The sequence below is a fragment of the Peromyscus maniculatus genome, chromosome 14, assembly GCF_049852395.1.
Source record: "Peromyscus maniculatus bairdii isolate BWxNUB_F1_BW_parent chromosome 14, HU_Pman_BW_mat_3.1, whole genome shotgun sequence".
Lineage (NCBI taxonomy): Eukaryota > Metazoa > Chordata > Mammalia > Rodentia > Cricetidae > Peromyscus > Peromyscus maniculatus.
This window is the reverse complement of record NC_134865.1, coordinates 58,608,158-58,633,850: the sequence shown is the minus strand read 5'-3', so window position 1 is coordinate 58,633,850 and position 25,693 is coordinate 58,608,158. Positions and strand designations below refer to the sequence as shown.

Here is a 25,693-nt window from a genome sequence, read left to right as displayed (position 1 = left end):
CCCGGGCTCTCGGCTGAGCATCCGGCCGCCGGCGGCCCTTGCTGCCTACAGACTCCTCCGGCATTCCACCCGGCTTGCTGGCTTCGCTCAGCTGGCCACTGCCTTTTCAAGAAAATGAACTTGACCACCCCCACCCCCTGCCCCAGGTTTTCTCATGCGTGCCCCGCTCACTTTCCTACCTCCTGCTTTGTGTTCTCTGACTTTTGCTTCTTCTCCTTCGTTTCAGCCCCTACAGCTTAGTCCTCTGCAAAAAGCAACTTTTCCCGACTTTCACATTTAAACCCTTTCTTAGGGCTTCTGTCCTTCTCTTAGCTTTTAGAATTAGGTGAAATTGTCCTGTGCTATGGAGCACACACCTCCACATCACAGGACACATTTAAAAAAATATATATATATAGTCTCACCATGTAACCCAGACTAGCCTGGCACTCACTAAGAAGTCCAAGGCAGCCTCACACAATCCTCCTGCCTCAGCCTCCTCAGTGCTGAGGTTATAATGAGTGTCCCCACACCCCACTTCACGACAGTCTTTACGACACGAGAGTCTAGTTTCTTTTGGAGCAGCCTGCTGGTTTGAGAAGAGAGAAAACAGCCTAGTACTCACCCCAAAGCCATCCTCCCTCCCCCTTGACCCAAACCCCAATTCTGTTAGGGTAACAAAGAACCCAAGTGAAAGCTCCCCCTCTGTAGCCTCTCACTCTGTGGGAAGGGAGCTAACCCATTTCCGAGCGACGGGAACCACGAAGCAGATCTGAGGGGAAACCCCTCCTCACACATCATCTCCAGGAAACAGAATCTCGCTGGGAAGAGTTCTTCACCTTCCTGCCACTCCTGTTTTCTTGTCTGAGAAGGAAGGGTGAGGTCCGGGGCATCTGTGACTCGGCGCTGGGGTCCGCACAAGACACAACCACACACCACAGGCAGTGGGCCACAGAGCAGGAAGGGCTGTGTCTGTGCCAGCGCCATGGGGCTGTAGGCCCTGGTCCTCTTTTTTGTTTGTTTGTTTCTTTTCGAGACAGGGTTTCTCTGTGTAGCTTTGGAGCCTGTCCTGGAACTCGCTCTGCAGACCAGGCTGGCCTCGAACTCACAGAGATCCGCCTGGCTCTGCCTCCTGAGTGTGGGGATTAAAGGCGTGCGCCACCACCGCCCAGCGGTCCTCTTATTTTTGAGACAAACACCTTCCTGTGTCTGCCCTGAGGATGGGTTTTTATTGCCTGCAGTGAAAACAACCCCAACTGCACAGCTTGTTCAGCGGCAGGTGTGAACCCCTCCTGGTCCAGAAGGCACGTGCGGCCGGCGGGGAAACTAGCCCTGTGCGGCCATGATGACTTAATCCTGGCACACTATCTCTAACAAGAAATCCATGATTGGAAATGGATGTGAAGGAACTGAAAGTCTCAAGACACAAATAAGACATGTGACCACAGCCACTAGAGAAAGTGTCAGATTCAGGAGAAAAGACGAGCAGACTCCGTCCACAACTTCGTTCTCACCTAAGAGAAGACACCGCTGTGAGGACGGGCAGGGGCGGCCTCATAGAGCGCAACAGACGGGCCACCGTGAGAAATGCATACACCGGGTTTCCTGGCATACATCTCCTAAATCCCCGGAAGATGTGTGGTTTCACTGCATATTAATGGGATGGCTGAAGATTCCTTCAAGAGAGCCCCAGGAAGGAGGACTGATGGTGTGACCCAAGAGTTAGACCTTCTGATGCCGGTGCCCCAACCTCCCTAGGCCTGACTTCAGACTCTGAGAGCGGAGGGAAGCTGGAGGGTGGGTTCATCACCAATGGCGGGGACCTGATGGGCCACGCCTATGTAAAGCCTCCATAAACACCCAAAAGACACAGGTCCCCAGAGCGCCAGGTTAGTGAACAGGACCGTGTCCAGGTGATGGGCAGGTAACATACCCCAACTTCACGAGGACAGAAGCCCTGCTGTTTACTCTCTCTAGCCCTTCAGTTAGCTGCTCACTAGGATCCTCTCTAATGTGCTTTGTAGGCCAGTGAGATCGCTCTGTGGGTGAAGGCACCTACCACCAAGTCTGAGAACTGGGGTTCTCCCTGCCCACGGGATGCACATGGTCTTGCAAGTTATCCTTCGATCTCTACAGCTGTGCTATGGCACATGCCCACCCCCCACCACACACCCATACAATAAATAAGTAAAAGGTAATAACTTTTTTTTTTTGAGAGAGAGAGGGCTTCATGGTGTAGCTTTAGCTAGCCTGGAACTCACTATGTAGAACAAGAAGAGCTTTAACTTCATGAGGTCTGCCTGCCTCTGTTTCCTGAGTGAGTACTGGGATTGAAGGTGTGTGCCACCACATCTGGCATGCATATATATATATATATACACACACACACACATATATGCTTTACAATAAATTGGCAATAGCAAGTGAAGTGTTTGACTGAGTTCTATGAGTACTCCGGCACAGTATCTGTGCCCTGAGAGGAGGTAGTAGAAATCCAGAATTAACAGCTGCTTGTTCAAGAAGCAACCTGAGGCCTTCGGAACCACCCAAGGCCCGCAGCTGGCACAGCCCAGTGGGGGTGGGAGAGTCCTGTGGGGCTGAGCCATTATCTTGTGAAATCTGATGATGACTCCAAGTACATAGAGTCAGAACTGAGCCAAACTGCAGGGCACTGGGTTAGTAGCCACTAGAGAATTGGATGGTGTATTAAAAAAAATCCCCATATACAACATATACTCATGCATGCATGCACACTTCTGATGTCAGCAGTGAATGCTGAGTATTTGAGCACACAGTGGGACAGCAGGGTAAGCTGGTCTGTACTTACCATAAAGAGGATTTTCCTTTGAGAAGCACAGGAAGGTTTTCCTTCTGTCTGTAAACACCTCAGGATTGTGCCTTTGAGCCTAGCATTCAGGAGGCAGAGGCAATTGGATCTCTGAGTTCAAGGCCAGCCTGGTCTACAGAGTGAGTTCCAGGACAGCTAGGGCTATGCAGAGAAACCCTGTCTTGAAAAAACAAACAAACAAACAAAAGGAAGAGTCGTGGCAGCATGTCTGTACCACTGGTCACACACCAGTCAACACTCCATTCGGTTCCTAGTCTATGAAAGATGAGTTCATGCCTGCAGCTCCAGGTGCTTTTTCTCCCCTGGGATATCCCTGGGTGACAGGCCCCACAGTAGCTCATTCTAAACACACATGGCACATGCAGGCCTCCACACACCTGGCCTGTGCCTGGAAGGCCTGATCCTGCCTCCCTTTCATCAACTGTTTCACTTCAAAGCAGTAACTGTTGGACCAAAATGACCTGTTCGGAGCAGGCATCTAGGAAATGCGTTAGATGCTCACACAGGCTTTCTGAGGTGCAGAAGATCTTCGGGATTGCATGTGTTGGAGTCAGGGTGGGACTGAACCCTGGACTGCACATTTGCTAAGCAAGAGCTCTACCCCTGAGCTCCAGCGCCAGCCTGAGACTTGACTTTAACTAAGCTGCAGAGGCAGAGCCAAGGGTGCTTAGCTGCAAGAGAGCCACACCACGTCTCCACATGACCCACCTAGATCCCTACATCCCACCAACTGTCATTCTTTAAAATGTCCTCACTGCTCATCAGAAGGCTCAAGGCTCAGTCTCTGCAAACTTCCCACCTCCAAGGTGTGGATACAAGGGATTCACTTCCCAGTTCACACATCCTACAGGTGAGGAGGGAAACGCTGAGGTCGTCCAGTTCTTGTGTGTATGTGTCCATGTGCATGTTTGTGTGTGCGCGCGTGTGCGCGCACGCTTCTGTGCAGGTGCATGCTTGTGTGTGGGCACATGTGCATATACATGTGTGCTTAGAGGCCAAAAGTTGGCATTGGTCATCTCCCTCAACTGCTTCTCTGCATCTTTTTCTTTTTCTTTCTCTCTCTCTCTCTCTCTCTCTCTCTCTCTCTCTCTCTCTCACTCTCACTCTCTCTCCTCCCTCTCCCTCTCCCTCTCCCTCTCCCTCTCCCTCTCTCTCTCTTTCTCTGAGCTAGGGTCACTTACCGAACTTGGAATTCACCAATTAGGCCACACTAACTAGCCAGCAAGCCCCTGGGATGGTCCTGTCTCCACCTCCTCAGCACCGGAATTAGAGGTATGTGCCGTGATACTCTGCTTTGTACATGGTGTTAGGGATCCAAATTTAAGACCTTACACCTGTATGGCAATCACTTTACCAACTAAGCTGTCTCTCCGGCTCTGGGACCATTGAGTTTCCGGTCCCAACATCCGGGGAATGTTGAGCAAATGGGTGCCTATGATGCAACCAAAATCACATGGTGAGGAGGAGGAGGAGGAGGAGGGAAAGAGACTAGTTAGAGGCCTGGCTCCCATTACAGACACAGGTAAAGGAGGTTGTAGTAGGTAGCCATTCCAGCTTTGATCTGGAAGTTCCAACCCCCATTGAGGCTTCAGTAACTGTCATGCCTACAAGGCGGGGCCAAGGGAGGACCCTGAAGATCCGAGATCCGGATGGGCCACCTCTCTTGGTTCCTGGACCCTGGACGCTGGAGGTAGACCAAGCAGAGTTCTCCAGAGAACACCACCGGACTGTGCTACGTCTTTCCCAGACCCTGCAACCTACCTATCCCTTCATTTGTAAGTTACGCCACTAAATAAACCTCCCTTTTAACTACGTGGAGTGGCCTTAATAATCTCACCAATAGGAGGTACTGGCAGAGGAGGGCTGCTCAGTCGGCAGGCTCAAGAAACAGATGCCTGGCCATGTCAGCATGCATTCTCAGGACTTTTCTGCATTACTGTGCCCCGGGCTTAGCATGGGAGTCGCAGCCCCCAGAAGCAGGGGTGGGGACTGCTAGGGCCTCAGGGTCTAACTGCCGACCTCCCAGACTGGCTGCTTGGGAATAGATCCAGCTCTTGGAGGGCACTGCAGGGTTGGAAGGGACAGTCACTTCCAGTGCTTAATTGAACTTAATGACTGGCCTAATTAAGCTTGCTAATGGCAGGTCTAGAAGGCCCTGGGCTCATGCCTCACTGCGGCTACATCCTTCGCCATCACCTTCCTCCACAGGGCCAGGAGCTGGCCACGGCACAGCTCTTCAAATGGCAGGCCCACGGAGGTCGGAAGGCTCTGGCTATGCCTGCTGGCCTTACTGTTCTAATCGCACAGAGTGCACATGGGGATGTACAGTGTGGCAACAGAGTCCTGGGGATGTCTGTGGAGCTCCACTGCAGACAAGGACACCATACCAGGTGCCATGGGGCAAAAACTAAAGGATGGGGAAGCCTGGAGAATTTGAGTGTGACTCCTACAACCAGCCTTATGGGGGCTCAAGTTCTGGCTGGCTGCTGACCAGCTGTGTGACTCTGAGCAAGCTAGTTAACCTCTCTGATGCTGGCTCCCTCACCTGTCAGCAGAGCTAAGGACAGAGGCGCCTCATGGGGCTGTTCTGAGGGCAAAGAATGATGACTGGGTCTAGCACAGTGCCCAACACAGAAGTCACAAATGATGGATATACATGCCTGGACCACTGGGCCACACGTGTGTTCTCATTCCGTGTGCCTGGGCCACTGGTCCACACGTGTGTTCTCATTTCATATACTAGAGACATGGAGGATATTTCCCCAGAAGAGAATCTATCTCTGGGAAGGGAGCTGCAAGTTTCCTAAAGAATAGAGCTAATCTTCAAAAATACATATTAATATTAATGATAATATACCACCACCATTACCACCATCGTCAGAGGATTGATAAGGGGGGGGGGGAGAAAGACAAGAAACATCCCAAATGTCCACTAACAGAAGAACCCAGCCCTCGGGCATGATTACAGAACAGTTAGAAAAACAAAACAAAGTAAGGGAGGTGCTAGGACTCAGTTAGTAGAATGCCTGCCTAGCATATCATGAAGCCCTGGGTTTCTTCACCAGCACCACATAAACGGTGTGGTGGCACATGTCTGTAACCCCAGAAGTCATTCAAGAGATAATAACAGAAGGACCAGATGTTCCAGGTCATCCTCTATGGAGGAGTTCAAAGACACACATACACACACACACACACACACACACACACACACACACACACACACACAGGGAAGCTAGAAGCCCTAAATGTAAGCACAAAAAAAACTTCAAGATGCAATTATCATTAAGAGAAATATAGCAGGGGCTGGAGAGATGACTCAGAGGTTAAGAGTACTGTCTGCTCTTCCAGAGGTCCTGAGTTCTGTTCCCAGCAACTACATATATACAGGTGTATATGCAGGCAGAACACAGTATACATAATAAATAAACATCTTTTTTATTTATTATGTATATAGTGTTCTGCCTGCACGCCAGAAGAGGGCACCAGATCTCATTACTGATGGTTGTGAGCCACCATGTGGTTGCTGGGAATTGAACTCAGGACCTCTGGAAGAGCAGCCAGTGCCCGTAACCACTGAGCCTCTCTTCAGCCCCTAAATAAACAAATCTGAGAGAGAGAGAGAGAGAGAGAGAGAGAGAGAGAGAGAGAGAGAGAGAGAGAGAGAACAATAAAAAGGCAAGGTGCAGAATACAGAATGCTTAAAAATATTTACATGTGGGCTGGAGAGATGGCTTAGAGTTGAAGAACACTGGCTGTTCTTCCAGAGGTCCTGAGTTCAATTCCCAGCAACCACATGATGGCTCACTGCCATCTATAATGAGATCTGGTGCCCTCTCCTGGCCTGCAGGCATACATGCAGGCAGAATGTTGTATACATAATAAATAAATAAATTTTTTAAAAAAATATTTACATGTGGCGCGCGCGCGCGTGTGTGTGCATGTGCAAGCAAGTACACACACATTTTGTAAGATAGTCCTCAATCTCTCACTGAGTGTGTTAAAATGTGGAGAATGCCCCAACCTGACAGAGGCACACAGTAACACAACTCACTGCAGAATCTCAGACCCTCCCACTGCAACCTGATGGCCAACTCAGAATTCCACTCCCTCCCAGCAGGTGCCTGGCATCTCAAGAGAGTACTATACTCTATCACAGCCCAGAAAAAGATCCAAACCCAAGATTCAAGGTGAAGTTTCTACTCACACATACTGCTTTCACACCACCAGAAAATCAGAAGTTACCTGCCAAGTGGTCACAGGTCAGGAGCTGCCTGTGCATCTCCTGAAGTATGCGAGGACACCGGTCCTGGGAGGTCACTGGTCCTGGGAGGTCACTGCTAGAGAGATGGCCAGGACTGGGGAGATGGCAGCTATGGGTAGATTTAATCTGTTTCTATCTTGTTTGCCTTTTTACATTAGGGAAAGAGCTTTATTTTTAAAACATGCAGCCTGAAGCTGTTATTGGTGAGTTCTCCAGCAGTGGAGGTATGCACAGGGACCTTAAACAGCTAGCAAGAGCAGAATTGGACAGATCCAAGACACAGGTTTGACCTTTCTAAGAGAGACGACCTCTGCACTACGGACAGTCCGGAGAAACAAGGAACGTTCCACAGGAGACTCGGCTTTTCGCCTATGGTTCTTGAAGGGCCATTAGCAAGGGCTGCTCACTCCACTCCTGGTCCTTGGGGACACGCCTCCAGCTCTACAATCCTAGACCCAGCTCCAAGAACTGACCAGCTGCAGGGGCTAGAGAGCTTCACTTCTGCACACCAGACATTGCAAAGGGCTAAAGGCCCAAGTCTGTCTTCAAAGGATGTGTAAGAAGTCACTCGAGATGCACAGCTGGACTTCAATTACAAGAAGTCAAGGCTCCCTTGGCTGAGGAAAGCTTATGGTGGGCGAGGAGCTGGTAGCAGGCTGGGGAGGCGAGGGCTGCCACCTGTCTCTGGGTCCACCAGGCTTAGCACACGGCCACTGGGACAAGGACCTTGGGGATGGAGGGCTTTAGGGAGCCGCACCTGTGGCGGGCGGCTCCAGCCTCTTCCTGTGCACATGGGTAGGCAGCAAGTTCAGCTCAGGCAATCAGTTTTCCTCTCCCTGCCACTGGGCATCAGGTGTCCCTCTGCTCCAGAGAGACATGGACCAGGGCTGCTCAGCAGCATTCTCCTCCACTCTGGAGGGCTACATGCTGCCGTGAGCTGGGAAGCGCTCGGCAGCGGGGCGAACACTTCACACCCAGGCACCGTACCAGCAAACGGGCTGTGTGACACTAGCCAGGGCCCCGGCTTGCAAGTGACTCTGCACCCAACATCCCTGTATCTGTCCCAAGTGGAGGCGTGTGAAAGTGCCCCCAGATCACAAGAAAGATTGGGCAGGTCATACCTCCTCTCTAGCCTGCAGGATCCCGGCGTGCATCTTAAAGCCTCTAGGAAACTTTCCGGGAGTCACGGCAGCTGCTCTCTTGGCCTGGGAAAATACTGTGCCTCCTGCCTTTCTACCTTCCATTGAGATCTGGAAAGACTGGTGAGAAACAACCTCTGAGATCCGAACAGGAAAGCACAGATGAGTACTGCTGCCGTTGAGTAGCGTAGGAAGGAGAAATACACTAACCAGTGTTTGTTTGTGTGTGTGTGCGAGCAGTGTGACTCACGCACGTGTGTGAGCATACACACACACACACACACACACACACACACACACACACACACACACACAATGACATTAAGCTTGGTGTGCTTAATGTGCACGTTACCCCACCACATAAGAGGCAGAGGCCAGTCTGGTTTATATAGTGAGTTCCTGGGCTACAAAGTGAAATCCTGTCTCAAAAACCAAACAAACAAACAAAAAAACAAAACAAAACAACAACAAAAAAAAAAAGAAGAAAAGAAACATGGCAAGGCATGAAGCTAACTTGCAAAGCCTCTTTCTCTCCTTTTGGAATCCTTAGCCTCCTTCAGCCTGGTTATATGTCAGTTTTAAGCCCAGGCTCTCCTCTACAAAATCCAACAGGCCACTCCAGAAAGCTGGGCCATCTCCAGGACCCATCTCCAGGGCTTGCCTTCCCCAACACCAGGTAGAGACTTGGGAAGTATCTCTCTGCTGTGAGGCTGCAGGGCTGAGTGGGGAGGGGCAGCTCGGGCTCCTCCTTCACCTGCATCCTGTTCTGCTATAACGCACCCATCATTTTCACTATTTCCCCTGCCAGCTCCCACACAAATGGACTCTACTGACGGGATGGGATGCTGGGGGACAGGGCAGAAAGGCCTGATGTATCGGCCCACTTTCCTACTTGTTATTTCGATGCGTACAGTCCGGGTGCTCTTTATTTTATCTTCGGCTCCTACTGAATATATCAGATACCCAGCGATAAAGGATGTAGTCAGATGAAAATTAATCAGTAATTGTGGCGTAATTGTGGGGTTACTCATGTGCTTGCTTTTGCAGAAGCAGGGGCTGACCCTGGGGTCTCGCTATGCCCCCAGCTTCTTTGGGCTTCTTTTTCAACTTTGAGACAAGGTCTCATTAACCTGTCCAGGCTGGCCTTGCAATCTTCCTGGCTCAGCTTCCCAAGTAGTTGAAGTTATAGGCCTGAATCACCAAGTCTGGCTTGACTGTGGCTTTTCTAAATTCATTAAACAAAAACCTGTCTACCTCTTCCTCGACCATCTCTCAGGCTCTGAACATAAATGTAGAGGAAAACAGAACTCATGCTTTGCGGGTGTACTTTCCAGACTGAGGAGATGTTCCTTATGCCCTGTTCTAAGGGAGGTGAAGGAGTCCACCCTTTGGGAAGCTCTTTAAATTCAGGGAGGAAACAACTCAACATCTCAGGAAGTCCCTGAATCCATCCCCAAACATTTTTAAGCAGGAAAGATTGCTAGACGACACTCTCGGGCAAGCAGAGCTCTCCCGACACCTAGACGAGGCTCGGTCAAGCCAAGCTGGCTGGAAGAGACACTCTCCAATCTGTTGACTTGCCTGAAGGCTACGCAGTATGCTCCAGCTTTCTGAGCCATCATCCAGGCTGGGGTGGGCTTTGGTGATGTAGCTGTCTGTGTTCTGGGAAGCGACCCCCGCCCTGTCGCCTGGAAGAAATCCCGATACAATTCACTGGCTCACCAAGCTGGAACGGGGTGACATCCTTGCTTTGCTCTGTCCTCGGTTCCCTAGCTTGGGTGATCAGATGCTTGTTCATGTCTCCCAGGAACAGTGACACACAACAGAGAGTCTGACACGGAACAAATAAATGAAAGGTGTGTGCTAAAAGGTATGACAGTGTTTGGTTCTAAAGCCGTCTTTTCTAAGTTTCGAGTATCTCATGAGTTGACTGCAGGAAAACCACACACACACACACACACACACACACACACACACACACACACACACGATTGTTAAGACAGCTGTCCAAACAGGGAGTTTGGACACATGAGCATCTCCGAAAGTCATACAGATAGGCCTGGAGCCCTGGCGGTGCATGCGTGCATGCATGCGTGTGTGCGTGTATGATTACTATCTAGGTCTTCCCTTCTCCGTCAGCTGCGTGCATGCATGCGTGTGTGGGTGTGTGATTACTATCTAGGTCTTCCCTTCTCCGTCAGCTGCCCATCTGATCTCACTCTATCTTGGACCCTTGCCATCTTACAGGTGACTAATCTGCTGAGAATCTAGTAACTGCTCCCTCGTGGTGCCCAGGACTCCCCTGTACCATATCAGTTCCGGGTTCTTTTTAGGTAAAGCTAACATGCAGGAAATCAATTCTCAAGGCTTCCAAGTTTATTTTGTTTTTTTCTGGAAATCCTAAGCAAAATTGTTATCCATTGATGAAAATCTGAAAGTCAAAAGTTAAATCCTTTTCCTTCTCTGGACTCAGGGGCACATGGTCCCTTCTTAATTACTAGGGCTCTGTAAGGAATGGCTGTGTGTGTGTGTGTGTGTGTGTGTGTGTGTGTGTGTGTGTGTGCGCGCGCGCGTGCATGCGTTGAGCATTACAGACCCAGAAGCACAGAAAAGGACACTGATGATCTCTCGTAACTATGAATTATTAGCAATGCAGAGGAAAAGACAGTGACCGCACCAAGGAGCTCAGTGAAATAATAAGGACAAGACCAACTTAGAAAACTAGGAGGGAGCCACACATTTACAGGTCTGCACATTCACAGGTCCGCACACTCACAAGTACACACACTCATAGGTAGGTCCACACATTCACAGGTAGGTCCACACATTCACAGGTAGGTCCACACATTCACAGGTAGGTCCACACATTCACCGGTCCACACATTCACAGGTAGGTCCACACATTCACAACGGTCCTTCAGGTGAAGAGATGTGGGTGCTTGCTGGAAATTCCCGCAACCTTTCCATAGGTTTAAATTTTTATAAAATAAAGATTAATGGGGCTGGAGAGTTGGCTCAGAGATTAAGAGCACTGGCTGCTCTTCCAGAGGACCCAGGTTCAATTCCCAGCACCCACATGGCAGCTCACAGCTCTCTGTAACTCCAGTTCCAGAGGATCTGACACCTTCACACCAATGCACATAAAATAAATTTAAATAAATTATAAAAAAAGGATTAAGGACAGGGAGGCAGGATGGTAAGGCAATCAAATCATCAATGAGGAGTTCTTTACAGAAGAATTTTCAGTAAGGAGTGAAAAATTTAAAAAAATCACCATATGATAAACTTTAATGGAATTATTTCCTTAAGCAACCCTCACCAATGGATGCTGCACCCATTAAGAGTCTGAAGGGATGGGAGGGTAGAGGGCCACCATGACTAACCCTAATGACCACATATTGCTTAGAGCAGAGTAAGTGGATACCAGTGCCCTCCTAATGGCTGTACCTTCCTACGTCTTAACTGCCCACACCCAGGCCTCCCCACACCCAGGGTCCCCCCACACCTCAACACCGGGGCCCCCTCACACCCAGGCCTCTGCATACCTGGGCCCTCCCATCCGGGCCTCGAAATGAAGTACTCCAACCACAACAGTGCACACAGCCTGAACCACCAGCTAGGCCTAGCTCTTACTCTCCCTTAAGGGAACAGGACCACGGGGAGACAGAGAAACAATCTAAACATCACGACTCCGAAAGAAATGGTCCAGGCCGGGGGGGGGGGGGGGGGGGGGGGGGCATCATAAATGAGAAGGCACAGCCATAACAACTAAACAAAGTGTGGACCTTGGTTTGTCCTTCTCACAGCCCAACTCTACCAAGACATTTTCGCTACAATGAAAATAACTGAATGTGATCCGGAGATCAGATAACATTACGGAATTGTTATTAATTTTGATAGGCATAAAAGAGCATGGTGGTTAATAAAGGAAAACAGTCCTTATCAATTAACAAAAATGATCTCCAGCAGGAGGGAGGGAATTCAACCCCTCTGTCAGGCTGCTCTCCCCGCCACGGGATTTTCATGCTCTCACGTGCATCTTCGTCAGAGGAACTGTTTATCCGCACCCATGTCTAACCCAACAGCTCCCTGCCTTCCAAACCACGGAGCCTTTGAACAAAGCAGGGGTGGCAAGCTGGGATGGAAGGATCCGACTTCTCACAGGCACGACCAGCCTTGTGGCTTGGCAGCCGCTAGGCCTGGCACAGGCCCAAGGGCAGAGGATCACAGCGGGCTGGCATCCCCTGAGCCACACACACAGCACGCAGAGGGGGGCCCTCCCCCGGCAAACCTACGCCCGCCCGCCCGTGACATCCCCTAATGAGCGGGCTGCGCTGGGTCTGGGCAGGCTGTAACATGGCCGGGTGAAGAGGACGGATCCCGGGTCTGCAGCTGTGCCTGCGGACGGCCCAGCCCTCCAGCCTGCTCAGTCTTCTGCCTTTCACACTTCTGTAAGCTAATAAGAATTAACTACTCGCTTCTAACAAGAAGGTAGAGACTCCAATGTGGCAATGACATTTGGGGAGAGGACAGAAGCCCTTTAGTATTCTTGGGACATCTATGCCATTAAAAGAGAGAGAGAGAAAGGAAAGAAGAGGAGGAGGAGGAGGAGGAGGAGGAGGGAAGGGGCGACCTCGGGACCAGCGCACGGCAGTTCTCCCGCCATCTTGATGTCCTTGACACGTGCAGATGGTGTGGAGGTGGCCCGCACCAGAACAGCCCGCGAAGGAGGAATGAGCGGCCAATGGAGATTTATGTGAGCAGAGCGAGATGGACAAGGTAAAATTGTCAGGAGGAGTTGTTGGGGAGTAAAATATATTGTGACAATTCCACTCCTGCCGTTCATCAATAAGCTGACAGATCATTTAGTGTCAATTAGGAGTGATAGATGGACAAGTCCCCATGATCCTGGGCCAAAATTAATGGCTGGGAGGGAGAGGGCGATTGAAAGTGACGGCTGACATTGAGAGCAAAGTCCTGAAAGTCCCCGAGGGGCCATTACTTGCCTCACTCCCTTGCAGATCAATGCAGGGACAAACCCCCAAACAGACACTTTGAGACAAACTTAGTCAGAAGGCCTTCTCCTTCCCAGGCCTGGTTCCCCTGCGCTCAGCTCTACTCACCACGGCCACGCCGGTGACCCATCAACTCTTCAAGTGTTCCCTTGCCGACAACTCCAGGCAGCTGACTCCAAGATGGTGGCTTTGGCACAGTGACTACTTTCAGGCCAGAAGTGTGCGCGCACGTGTGTGTGTGTGTGTGTGTGTGTGTGTGTGTGTGTGTGTGTGTGTGTGTGTGTGTGTGTGTGTGTGATAATTTCAGGTCCCAAGTCATTCCTCAAGTCAGTCCGGCCCTGTACCTCAGAGTGAGCCTGAGTTCTAGGACATGGTACCCCCCAGGGCTGAGGCCCACAGATGGATGCCCTGCTCTGTATTGGCAGTGTTTCACACACTGAACAAAGTTATCACGGGATCTCGTGTGTTGGCTGCGAGCTCATTAGTGGGAGCCATACACAGCCCTCTTCTTTCCACAGGAGACGTGTAGCTGCCTGAAACTGTCATTTGCCTTCCTTCACCGAACGGAACCGACCTGACCGAGTGTGCCACGGCTAGGAGCTGTTGGCACCCCACCCCCAAATTCTTACCTTGAAACCCTATGGGCTGGGGCCACAAGGATGGCGCTCTCAGGATGGGAGAGGGGAAGAGAAACTGACCTACCCAGAAAGAGCCCCTCACCAAGAACTGTGACACGCGACCATCTGACCTTAGACATCTAGTGGAAATGTGCACTGTCTGAGCTCCAGGGATCTGGTCATTCCTTAGAGTGGCCAGACTGTGTCAGATATGAGGCGCCACGCAGCTATTATCATCCCGGAAGCACTTAAAGTGAGCACGCTATTTATTTCCCAGTGCCACTTCCCTGATCTAACTAGCCTAAGGAGGAGGTTGTCACCGCCCCAACGCCAAATCTTAACCCAAAACATTCTCACTGTCTCTGTCAGACTCCAGCTAGCTTGACGCCCATCTACTCTGCAAGGTGGCCCCGGACCTTAGAGTCACTTTCTTCTGACGTCACATGGCTAGCACCGCCCATGCCATCCGCCTCTCACTTACCTGTGCTCCTGGGCAGTTCCTGACTTTTTGACTAGAACTGCCTGATGCCCTCACTTAGAATCTAGCTCTCCCAGGACAGGAATCACACACACCCGGCACTGTGGTGCTCACTGGAGCATCCCGGTTTGTGCAAAAACGCCAGGAGACGCTAGAGCTGCTAGGGAAAAAGTTGTGGAGAGCAGACTCTGGTGCGCAGTGTCCCAAGACAATCAAAGATGATCGCTACTCACTCTTAAAGTCGGAGCTTTCCGAGGGGACGCTCTCAAGGTCCCCCCAAAGCCGAGCGGTCACACTCGATACCACTAACACAAGGCTATGTGTGCTCGGTCCTGTGCCTTCTCGTGAGACGCGGGAGGAGGGGCACAGTATCACCTGATCTCGCCTCAAACGTTCAACCTGAAGCCAATCACGACAAATTGGAGAAACCTAAAGACGGACCTGTGAGACAACCGGCCTGGATGCCTTCGACAGTCCACGTAGTCCACAGGAGTGGGAGCTGTCATAGGGCAAGAAAGTGAAAGACGCTGGGCCTGGTGGCATATACCTCTAATTGCAGAACTTGAGAAGCTGGGGCAGGAGGATGGATATGAGTTTGAGGCTAGGTTATGAAGACCCTGTCTACAGAAAGAGAGGGAGGGAGGGAGGAGGGATAGAATGAGCTAGGATAATGTGTGGATTCTGATTGGATTCCAGAGCTAGAAACCATGGAAGGACAAATAGGAACATTTAAATGCAAACTGTGTATCCGATATTATTAAGGAACTATGCAGTGACCCAGTGATCAAGATTCTGTGATACGCTAGAAGATGCGGGCTTCAGTATTTAGGGATAAATGTCGTCACATCTGCAACTTACTTTGGAATGGTTCAAGAAAAATATAGAGGACAAGGGAGACGGAGGGAAAGGGTCGTGGGAGGAACGGGGACAAAGGATTGGGAAGAAACATGTCTCGCTGCTGGTTTTTGATTCTGTTCTAGTGCTGGGAAGAGAACCTAGAGCCCTTACATGCTAGACAAACTCTCTTGCACTGAGCTACATCCCCAGGCCAAGGAAATCTCTTTAATAGTGTTATTTGAAGACAGCCGCTCAAAGAGACTCTAATTGCAGGGGATGTCTACTCTTTAAGACTGAACATCTTCAAAACAATGTACATCTTTGTACGTGTCTTAAATAACCTTAGCAAGTGGCTAAGGTTAGTGGTGTAGTGAATGTAGTTTTGGTCTACTTTACATTGAAGATTTAACACAAGGAATTAAAAACAAAACTGATTGGTAATCCCACCTTTAGCAGGGAACTATAAACAGACAGACAGAACACTTCCCCTGTCCACTTATAGCCACCCTGACTCCACTTACTTCATCTGTAAAATGGGACTGAAGGCAAAGGCTAGAAACATGTCCGCCAGTATCCTCTGTGTCAGACTAGCCTAGGCTTACACAATGAGCCAAACTTTGAGAATCCACCAAGACCAACTGCAACCAAACCTGTTCAGCCTGGAAGCTGCCCACCCCGGAATTGATGAAAACCAGAGGCCCACAGCAGGAGCTGCAGGGGGCAGCCAGCCCGGCCCAAGGGACACCCCCCTATTTTATAATCCCAGAACTAAGAAGGACCCGCACCATCACCACATTTTTAAGCACCACTGTTGAATTTTTTGTTTGTTTGTTTCTCGAGGCACTGGGGATCCGATCGGGGCCTTGCATGCGCTAACGTGAGCTGCCGCACCTGGCTGAGCACTCCGTGCGTTTCCTGTGCTGTGTGCCGGCCTCAGCACAGCTCTCTGCCCTGAATGGTGCTGCTACTTTATAGAGCTAGGTGACATCCCTAAGTGTACACTGAAGTGCTACAACCAGAAGCCACACCCTGAATTAGATACCCACGGCCTTAAGGTGACTCCTGTGAGCAACATCACAGACCAACTGCCACGTGACCATCGGTGTGCAAATCGGGCTCTTTTGAGAGTGGTAGGAAGAAGTAGGGGACTGTTCTCCCTGACTCAAGAGAAGTCATCTGAAAACCTTCCCAGGGACACGGACGCCATCCTGGATGGCCCAAGATTTCCATCTCTGTCTGGACTTCAAAATGCTTGTCACACTGGGGACATAGTTCAGTTGGAGTATATTTGTCTAGCACTGCACAAAGCCCTGGGTTTGATTCCCACCACTGTGTAAGCCAGGTGTGGTGGTGGACACCTGTAATCCCAGCACTCTGGAAGTGGAGGCAGGAGGATCAGAAAAGTTCAAGGTCATCCTTAGCTACCTATTGAGCTAAAAGCCAGCCTGGGCCTTACGGTACTCTGTCTCAAAAGCAAAACAAACAAGCCCAACGTGGTGGTGCACGTCTTTAATACCAGCACGTGGGAGGCAGAGGGAAGTGAAGATCTGTGAGTTCAAGGCCAGCCTGGTCTACATAGCAAGTTCCAGGCCAACCAGAGTTACATAGTGAGATCCTGCCACAAACAAACAAACAAAATCCAAAGAAGCAAATTCCATAAAATCTCCTTGGAGTAAAGCTTTGGAAGCCTAACATGCCTATGCTAACTCAGATTAAGAACACTGATATTCAAAACAACCCTTTATTTTCTAGACCTAGAAGTACTCCCTAACAGACCCTTCTGGGAGAGGCATAACCATCACTATCTGCCATATCACCTGTAGGGAAAATATGGTCAAAGCCATCCGTGAAGGGATGAGGACAAGAAACCCGATAATCACCATGGCGGCCGCCGCCAGCACCTACCTAGTGCCTCCTAAACGCTTCTTCCTCTTCTGTGAACCCATCCGATCCTCCCATCACTCTACTCAAGTAAGAGCTACTTTACCCCCGCTGCAGGGATGAGCAAACAGAAGCCGGAGAGCTTAATCCCCTGCTCAAGGTCTCTGTGGTGTAACGCGTAGCATAGTTAGGATTTGAAACTAGGTATTCTGGTTCCGGAATCTGTGGCTCTCCATCACTGTGCTCTGTCATCTCTCAACATGGAACCACGAGGCCTCTAACCTAAGGCTGGGGGGGGGGCATGCATGGGGGGGAGTGGCTTTAGCCCCTGCACCACCACCCAGTCAGAAGCACTGATGTGTCCATCCAGAGGCTCAAGGATCCTGAACACCTTGCCCAACCTTATCCAGCTGGGTGAGGTTGGACCCAGCATCCACAGTCCCACACAACTTAAAAGGGACGCCACGGGCCTGTGATCCTGGCTGTCCCTTCTAGGAGCTCCAAAGAGGAGAGGATGATAGGACAATATTGAATTATTATGGACTAAGGTTCCCACTAGCTCCCAGCACCGGCTTACGATAAACGTGAGACACCAACTAGGCGGCGATGGGACACCTGTCCTGTTCTTCACAAATGAATGATCTGTGTCCAGTGCAGACACACTGCAGGGTTCATCCACAGCAACTAACAGGCAATTCCAGCACGAAGAGATGAAGACCAGGGCAGAGCTGGACTTTGAACACGATCGGCCAAGCAGGAGCAGGGTCATAAAGGATGAACTAAACCAGGGACCCACTGACACAGGCCTCAGAAGAACAGTCAGAGACAGAAACTGACTGCTGCCCACGGGTGGGAAGTCGGGGTGACATGGAGAGGGGCAGCTAAAAGGTACAGGACTTGTTTGGTGGAATGGGAGGAAAATGTCCTAAAGTTGACTGGGTGACTGGTACAAAACTGTGCCTATACTAAGAACAATTACAATGCACACTTAAATGGTATGTGACTTGCCTCCGTCAGGTTACAAAAATGACGTGATACAGGTATGTGGTCCCATCTCCATACCACCCTACCCACCCCAACTTATCCCAGGGAGTTGTGTACTCACTTTGACACCTTCATGGAGTCGTCTGCCCAGCCTCCCTGCCTTCGAGGTGGTTTCGGTGGGGGAGCCTGTGTGAGGGAAGCCAGAATGACGATCACTCAGCTTGTGCCTCCCAACACCATAGAGCACCAGGTCAGGTCACCTAAACCAAGTTAGGCCACTGAAGCACTTCCCCAACAAAAATATGAAAGTAAATTCTAATTTGCTACGAAAACCATACCATCATCCCTCTTGGTGGGTGTGGAAATTGGCACACTGTTCCTGATGGACAGCTGGCACCAAGACTTTTTGTTTTTCAGGCCTGGAGAATAAACCCAGGGTGCCAGTGGCCATGTCAGAGGAGCAGCAGGTGGCAAGTGAAGTTCAAGGTGTCAGCCCACCAGGAGGCACGTCCCTGATGGGTGAATCTCAGATAGGCAAGGCCCCGAGACCACAGACCCCCCAATATGTCTTTTGCTTCTGCTGTGCCTTTACATGCATGGAGCTAATGATTGGGAGTCCCTATCATGTACACGGAGCTAATGATTGGGAGTCCCTATCATGTGCACGGAGCTAATGATTGGGAGTCCCTATCATGTGCACGGAGCTAATGATTGGGAGTCCCTATCATGTGCACGGAGCTAATGATTGGGAGTCCCTATCATGTGCATGGAGCTAATGAACTAAGTAGTTTGTATTCGTGGTCTTTCCACTGCTGTGGTTACAGGGCCATACTACCATTGCCCAGCTTCTTAGGTGGGTTCTGAGGATCTGACTATCTCTCTAGCCTGCTCATGCCTGCTAAGGCAGTAATTCTTCTTCTTCTTTTTTCTTTAAAGATGTCTTTATGTTTACTTTATGTGTGTGGGATGCCTGCATGTATGTCTATGCACCACATGTGTGCAATGCCTAACACAACCAGAAGAGGGCATCAGATCCCCTGGAACTGGAGTTAACAGATGATTATGAGCCACCATGTGGGTGCTAGGGGTATGAAACCCAGGTCTTCTGGAAGAGAAGCCAGTGCTCTTAACCGCCGAACCATCTCTCCAGCCTTAAGACAGCAATTCTAAACCCAGAAACCTATCCCAAGGACATGAACACAAAGAATGCATGTCATTTCTGTGTAACCAACACTTGGCAACAACCAAGATGGACAGCAATAAGGAACTAAATAAAATGAAAGAATACATACAAAATAATATGCAAATAATGCAAAACTATGATATAGAAAGAATATCAAAGTTCATATACATTAATTAAATAAAACATAATTCAAAACAGTAGGAATAAGGATTTGGTTTTGCAAAAAGACCACGAATACAAACTACTTAGTTCATTAGATCTATGCACATGATAGGGACTCCTAATCATTAGCTCTGTGCACATGATAGGGACTCCCAATCATTAGCTCTATGCACATGATAGGGACTCCCAATCATTAGTTCTATGCATATGATAGAGACTCCCAATCATTAGCTCCATGCACATGATAGGGACTCCCAATCATTAGCTCCGTGCACATGATAGGGACTCCCAATCATTAGCTCCATGCACATGATAGGGACACCCAATCAAGGGCAACTTAAATTTTCCATCCCTGTGCTGCTATGAATTTTCTGACTTTCAATGGCCTATTTATATTACTTTTATCAGAATAAAAGTAATAAAATGAAGATTCAAGAGTCAAGTTTGCTTAGCAGACATAAACGCGATACTGGCGGGTTCTTCTTTCCTCAAGCTATTTGGCCAGGAAGCTCTCCCCTAGAATGAGCACAGTCAGAAACCCTGCTGCACAAATTCTTACCCAGCATGCCCTAACTAAAAACATCACCCAAGAGCAAGCCTCTAAAGCACCTGAGGCGGATGGAACAGCCCGGAGTCATGTCCTATTTTAACCCAGCCTTCTTCCAGGAATGTTTTTTTGAAATCTCAGTTTTCTTTTTCCAAGAACTTCACAAAATTCTAACTGTGGCTCTCAATCTGGAGAGGGATTCTGACACATGGCCTACAACAGGGGTCAGCAAGCTTCTGCAGAGGACTGGGAGTGAAGTATTCCTTTTATGAGCCATACAGTCTCTGGTGTGACTACTGAACTCCGATTCTGTGGAGAAATAAACAGTTTGGATACAAAGGCAAACGGGTAAAGCCGACTTTCAAAAACACAACAGAAACTCTAAAACCAGGCAGCGGGCCAAATGTGAGGGGAAGGATGTGGTTTGCTGACCCCTGGACCGAAATGTCATGTCATTGTGACCTCCTTTCTGAAGCCTGATAGGACCACTGGAAGAAAACACCCTGTCCATATGCCTGCAAGCCTTTACGCTTTTGATGTTTTGTTGTTACCGTTTTGTTTTGGATTTGTTTTCCTTTTTCAAGACAAGGTTTCTCTGTGTAGCCCTGGCTGTCCTGGATCTCCCTCTGTAGACCAGACCAGTTTGGCCTCGAACTCACAGAGATTCTCAGGAGTGCTGGGATTAAAGGTGTGCATCACCATGCCCAGCTTGTAGTTAATATTTGTTTTTTTTAACATGGTGATAGGTTTTCTTTCCTACATGCATACCCCAGGCTGGCAAAGAAGTGTTCCATTTACATACAGGGCCTTTCTGTGGTATGAGCCAGGGCCTGCTGGAAATTACTGAGAAGCAACCAAGCCATGGAATAAAATACCTACACCCACTGAGTGCTTGGAAAATGTAGGGGACACTTTAGAAAGAAAAAACTAACTCGGCTTTCTACATTAGAGGCCAGCATGTCGATCCTACTTAAAGGCATCTTAAATACAGAAGTGGAATGGAAAACATCTACTGTCTGTCCCTGGAAGGGGAAGGGGAGGCCCAACGATGTACTAAGGGAATACAGCCTTGCCTCTCAATCCACCCAATGAGCCCATCTGTGGGCGGGAAGAAGCAGCCATGCATTCCATGCCCCATTTTCCCTTAGACACAGCTGGTGAATCCTAGTGTCCTGGACCCAGGCAGAACCAATTCGAGCCAGGGATGATGACGATGATTCATGCCCCTAATCCTAGCACTCAAGAGGCTGAAGCAGGAGGATTCCAAGTTTGAGGCTAGCCTGAATTACACAGTGAGACAAACCACTGCCAGGACTCAGCTGGATTTCCCATCTTGGGAATCCAGGATTGAGCTGCAGAGGCAGGTGGGCTCCTTCAGACAGCACCGAGCAGGGTTATTTCCAGAGACCAACTAGAGGCAGGGCGACCCAAGACTATGAAACACCAAAGTGACGTGCAGAACCAAGGGACCTCGTCTTGCCCCTCACCATGCGTAAGGCAGTATGCTGAGGGACAGAATTTTGAACTTAACTGACCCACACTGAGGCTCCTTGAGATGTTTTAAACTGATTTATGACCAGGCAAGATGGTGCCTGTTTATGTTGACATTTGGGAGGCTGAATCATGAGTTCAAGGCTACCCTGGGCTATATAGAGAGACTCAAAAAAAAGGGAAGGGGGAGGACTGGAAAAATGGCCCAGTGTTTAAGAGTGCTTGCTGTTCTAATCATAAGGACCAGAGTTCAAATCCCAGCACCCACGTAATAATCAGGGCATCTTGTGCACACTTCTAACCCCATCTCTGCAGACAGTGGAGATGCAAGGATCACTGAGGTTGGCTGGCTTCCAGCCCAGCCAAGACAACTCAAGCTTCAGACTCAGGGAGAGACCCTGCTTCAAAAGAAACAGGTGGACAGTGATGGGGAGAACACCTGGCGCCCTCTTCTGGCCGTCATGCATGTGCACAGGTTCACACCCACACAGGCGTCACACACACATACACACACACACACACACACACAAATCTCTCCAAAATTAAAATATAAACTAAACGAATTTGCCTCCACCCCTCTCCCTGTTCCCTGGGGAAAACACTCTACCTCTCTCTACCCGAGGACGGGCCTAGCTAGCCTGTGATAATGCAGTATGGACATTAATTAGTTGTTATGTTTTGTTTGGCCACACAATTTCTTTTGTTTGTTTTCAATTTATGATACCATCTAAGAATTGGAAGATTTCCCCCATTAAAAGTCAGTTTCCAGCTGTCTTGACAAACTGGAATATCCAGTAATGCTGGGCTGCGCAGGAGCCATCCCCCGGGGGCAGGGCCACGCATGGCAGTTAGCTGCCGTCCTCAGCCCTGACTCCTTCCTGCTAATGTTCCTTCTGTTTCTGCTCTACTGTGTGGCTGTTTTTAAGCCCTGGTACAGAATCCTCTCTCTGTTCCTCTGCTTACCCAGAAATGGGTAGAGGGGGGCTACGCAGTGTTCCGAGAAAGACAGGCAGTGTGGTCTTTTCTTGCACGCCCAATGGGCAGAACGAACACACTTTGACGTAGCCATTAGTTCAGTGGTTCTCAACCTGTGGGCCGCAACCACTTTGGGGGTTGGACAACCCTTTTCACAGGGGTCACATATCAGGTACCCCACATATTAGATATTTACATTAGGATTCCTAACAGTAGCAAAATGGCAGTTATTTCATGGTCGGGGGTCACCACAACATGAGGAGCATCCTGTTTTAGAGGGTGCAGCATTAGGACCATTGGGAAGCACTGCTGCAGCTGACCCTAGCCTTAGTCTAACTCACTCCCTGAGGCTGGAGCAGCTGACGCCTGGGTGTGTGGTCTCCAACCATTTCTCTGCTTCAGGTATCCGGAAAGATGGAATGAACTCAGTGAAACCTATGATGTTGCCGGGCATGGAGGCGCACGCCTTTAATCCCAGCACTCAGGAGGCAGAGGCAAGTGGATCTCTGTGAGTTCAAGGCCAGCCTGGTCTACAAAGCGAGTTCCAGGACAGCCAGGGCTACACAGAGAAACCTTGTCTCAAAAAACAAAAAAACCTATGATGTTAAGTATGGGAAGCATCTGGTCTGTTTGGGAGATTTTTCTAATGCTATAAGATGCCAGGAGTCCAGAACTAGACAGGGAGGAAACGGACTCTCCTGTACCATCTCTTCCCTATCTGTGGGTTACAGTGACAGCAGGGACAGAGACTGGCCTGGGAGAGGACGGTGGAATATTAGGCAGCGTGGAAGAGGAGCGGAAGTGACACAACGTCTTCTGAAATGTAGCCTTCGAGTCATCCCTGAAGGTGGAGAGGGACTGAACTGCTGACGGGATGGTGAGTGTGTGGAACAGTGTCAGGCACGTCAAGACTCTCCCACAACCACTGCCACCGCGATCACTAATGTCAGCCCAGGGACAGCAGACAGTAACCAAATACACAAACATGACATCTAGTGCTAAAATCAAAGGCTCTCTTCACAAACGGCGGCGGCCTCCCCGAGCTGACCTGACACACCACGGTGGAGGCTGCTCCTCATCTTCCTCAAGCACTGGGGCAGCTGGGAGGGGGGACATGCAGAGGAATCCTCTGGGCAGACAGGTAGGCAGCAGGAGTCCTGCCCGCGAGGGTCTTGGCAGAGCTCAGGAGGCGCTGAGCGGACAGGAGGCGCTGAGCGGACAGGAGGCGCTGAGCGGACAGGAGGCGCAGGGCCGTGGTGTCGGGGCGGACGCGGTGGGCAGACAGGAGTGAGGCAGCTGCCCCGTGGCATCCAGTGGTCATGCAGACAGAGAGGAGGGAAGCTTGTTTCCGCCTTGCCAACCCGTGACAGGTGCTACCCACAGTCAGAGTGTGTCTTCTCTATCCAGGTAACCCTTCCTGAAATGCCCTCAAAGGCACACCCGGGGCTAGATTCCTGCGGTTGCTCTAAACCCAGTCGAGGTGACAAACTGGTACCAAAGGAGGCGAGGAGGAGGGACGGGTGGGAATCTGCACATCAGAGGGAGAGGCCCATCTCCCGGTGGGGAATGTGTGCACTCTGGTGTTTATTACTGAGACCACGAACTGGAAATGGTCTCCAGGCCTGGGAGTCCTGTCAAGGCCTCATAAACATCCTGACTGGATTCAACAGACTTTATTACCCGCTATTCCAAACTACAAGGACTCTTCCACAGAGTTCACCCTCACTCCCTGGACACGATCCTGGTACAGAGACAGGAAACTATGCCATCCTCATCTATGGATGCTCCTGCTTCACTGAGGCCAACAGGAGGTAAACTTCAGGTCTGTGTGAAATCCATGTGAGCAGACATCAGGTTGAAGCTAAACCCAGGAGGCCACAATGGTGGCAGAGGCAGACGTGAGTTCAGGGAGGCGGAGTGTTCCAGGGAGGGGAGGCTGAGGCTAAGATGTGACCCCTCAAGCACAGGGGAGCACCTGACAGTTCTGCACTTTCTTGTCACCCTGGTGGCTCATGGAACCACTTCATCCCGGGGCATCTCAAAGATGCTCTAAGAAGCATGCTAAAAGTCCTCGGTACGCAGCTGAAGGCCATGAGAACAGTGCCAACCCAGCACAGGCAGAGGACGGAGAGGCATTCCGGAGAAAGTGAGCCTTGCCCTGGATTTGAACCATGTGGGAAGGGCTTCAGCTTCGGCTCGCTGAAACTGGAAATGGTCTCACAAGAAGAGCACTTGCCTAACTGAATTTGATTCCCAGCACTTGAAAAAAGCAGGCAGGCAGGCGGGCAAGGGTGTGTGTGTGAGAGAGAACAAGGCTAGTGACAATGATATGTGATGGTACCAGGGATAGCCCACACTCCAGGAGCAAATGCTGCTGCTCTATCACTGTCATGGTAAGGGATCCTAGAAAGATCCTGGGGACGCACCCCGGGCATTGACAACGAAAGCCAAGTGGCGTCAGGGGCACCTGCTTGCACCACCACTTCTAAAATTAAGTGCAGACGATCTTCTTGACATGGAAGTAGATGCCTGGCTTTGAATAACGCAGTTTCAGAAGGCCAACTGGTTCCTTCTGCATGGACTGTCCACCCCCTGAATGCCTTGTTATCCTTCCCAGAAACTCTGGCGACATCTAGGGACCCAAGAAACTCCCTCTCTAAGAGTCCCAAGACCCTCTTCCCGGGACAAGCCAAAACACAGAACACCCTGAGGCTAAGACACCAGCGCTGCTCCTTCTGGGACCCGTGTGCCTTTCTTTCCTGGAGGCCACAGCTCAGAGGCAGGGGTCCTGCAGTTCTGAAGACCCCAACCAGCTCAATGCTCTGAGCCTCAGCTTCAGCCACGCCTCTCTCACGGGGTCCACAGATCCCTCTCCATCCCACCTATCAGGTCTGGGTGGGACCAGAAGAAACATGAATGTGTGATTCATTTTTTTTTTCCTAGCTCTCACATGCCTGAGTTCTCTCCATAATGACCCACTCATTTCAAGGGTCCCTCCTTGGAAGAAGACACTCAGTCTTCGTGCAGGCTAAGACGGTCGTCACCACACTTTCCCTGGAGCCCATCAACTGCAGAACTGGCCTGGGAGCACCCAGGAGCACCTGGGAGGTCCCTGTCCCTGCAGGCGCTCTGGAGGAGACAGTGACGCTATTCCCGTGCTGTGGAGTCAGGAATGTACAGCCCCAGTGACCTTGAGCGCCAGAAGAAAAGCCTGGCTCTCAAATTCAAAAATCCCGGCTTATTCTTTAAATGACCCTGCTCCTGAGATCCAGAGGCAAGACCCCAAGACATCA

The 25,693-nt window shown here is 50.2% G+C and overlaps 1 protein-coding gene across 5 annotated transcripts in view; it reads right to left on the bottom strand.

Moving 5' to 3' along the window:
* Nucleotides 1-25,693, bottom strand: part of Ift43 (intraflagellar transport 43) — an 84,860-nt gene that overhangs the window by 35,786 nt on the left and 23,381 nt on the right. For all 5 annotated transcript variants that reach the window (XM_042260961.2, XM_006990300.3, XM_076551120.1 and 2 more), the window contains exon 3: nt 18,164-18,228. In XM_042260961.2, the coding sequence (XP_042116895.1) occupies nt 18,164-18,228 (65 nt within the window). The remainder of the gene's footprint in view (nt 1-18,163; nt 18,229-25,693) is intronic.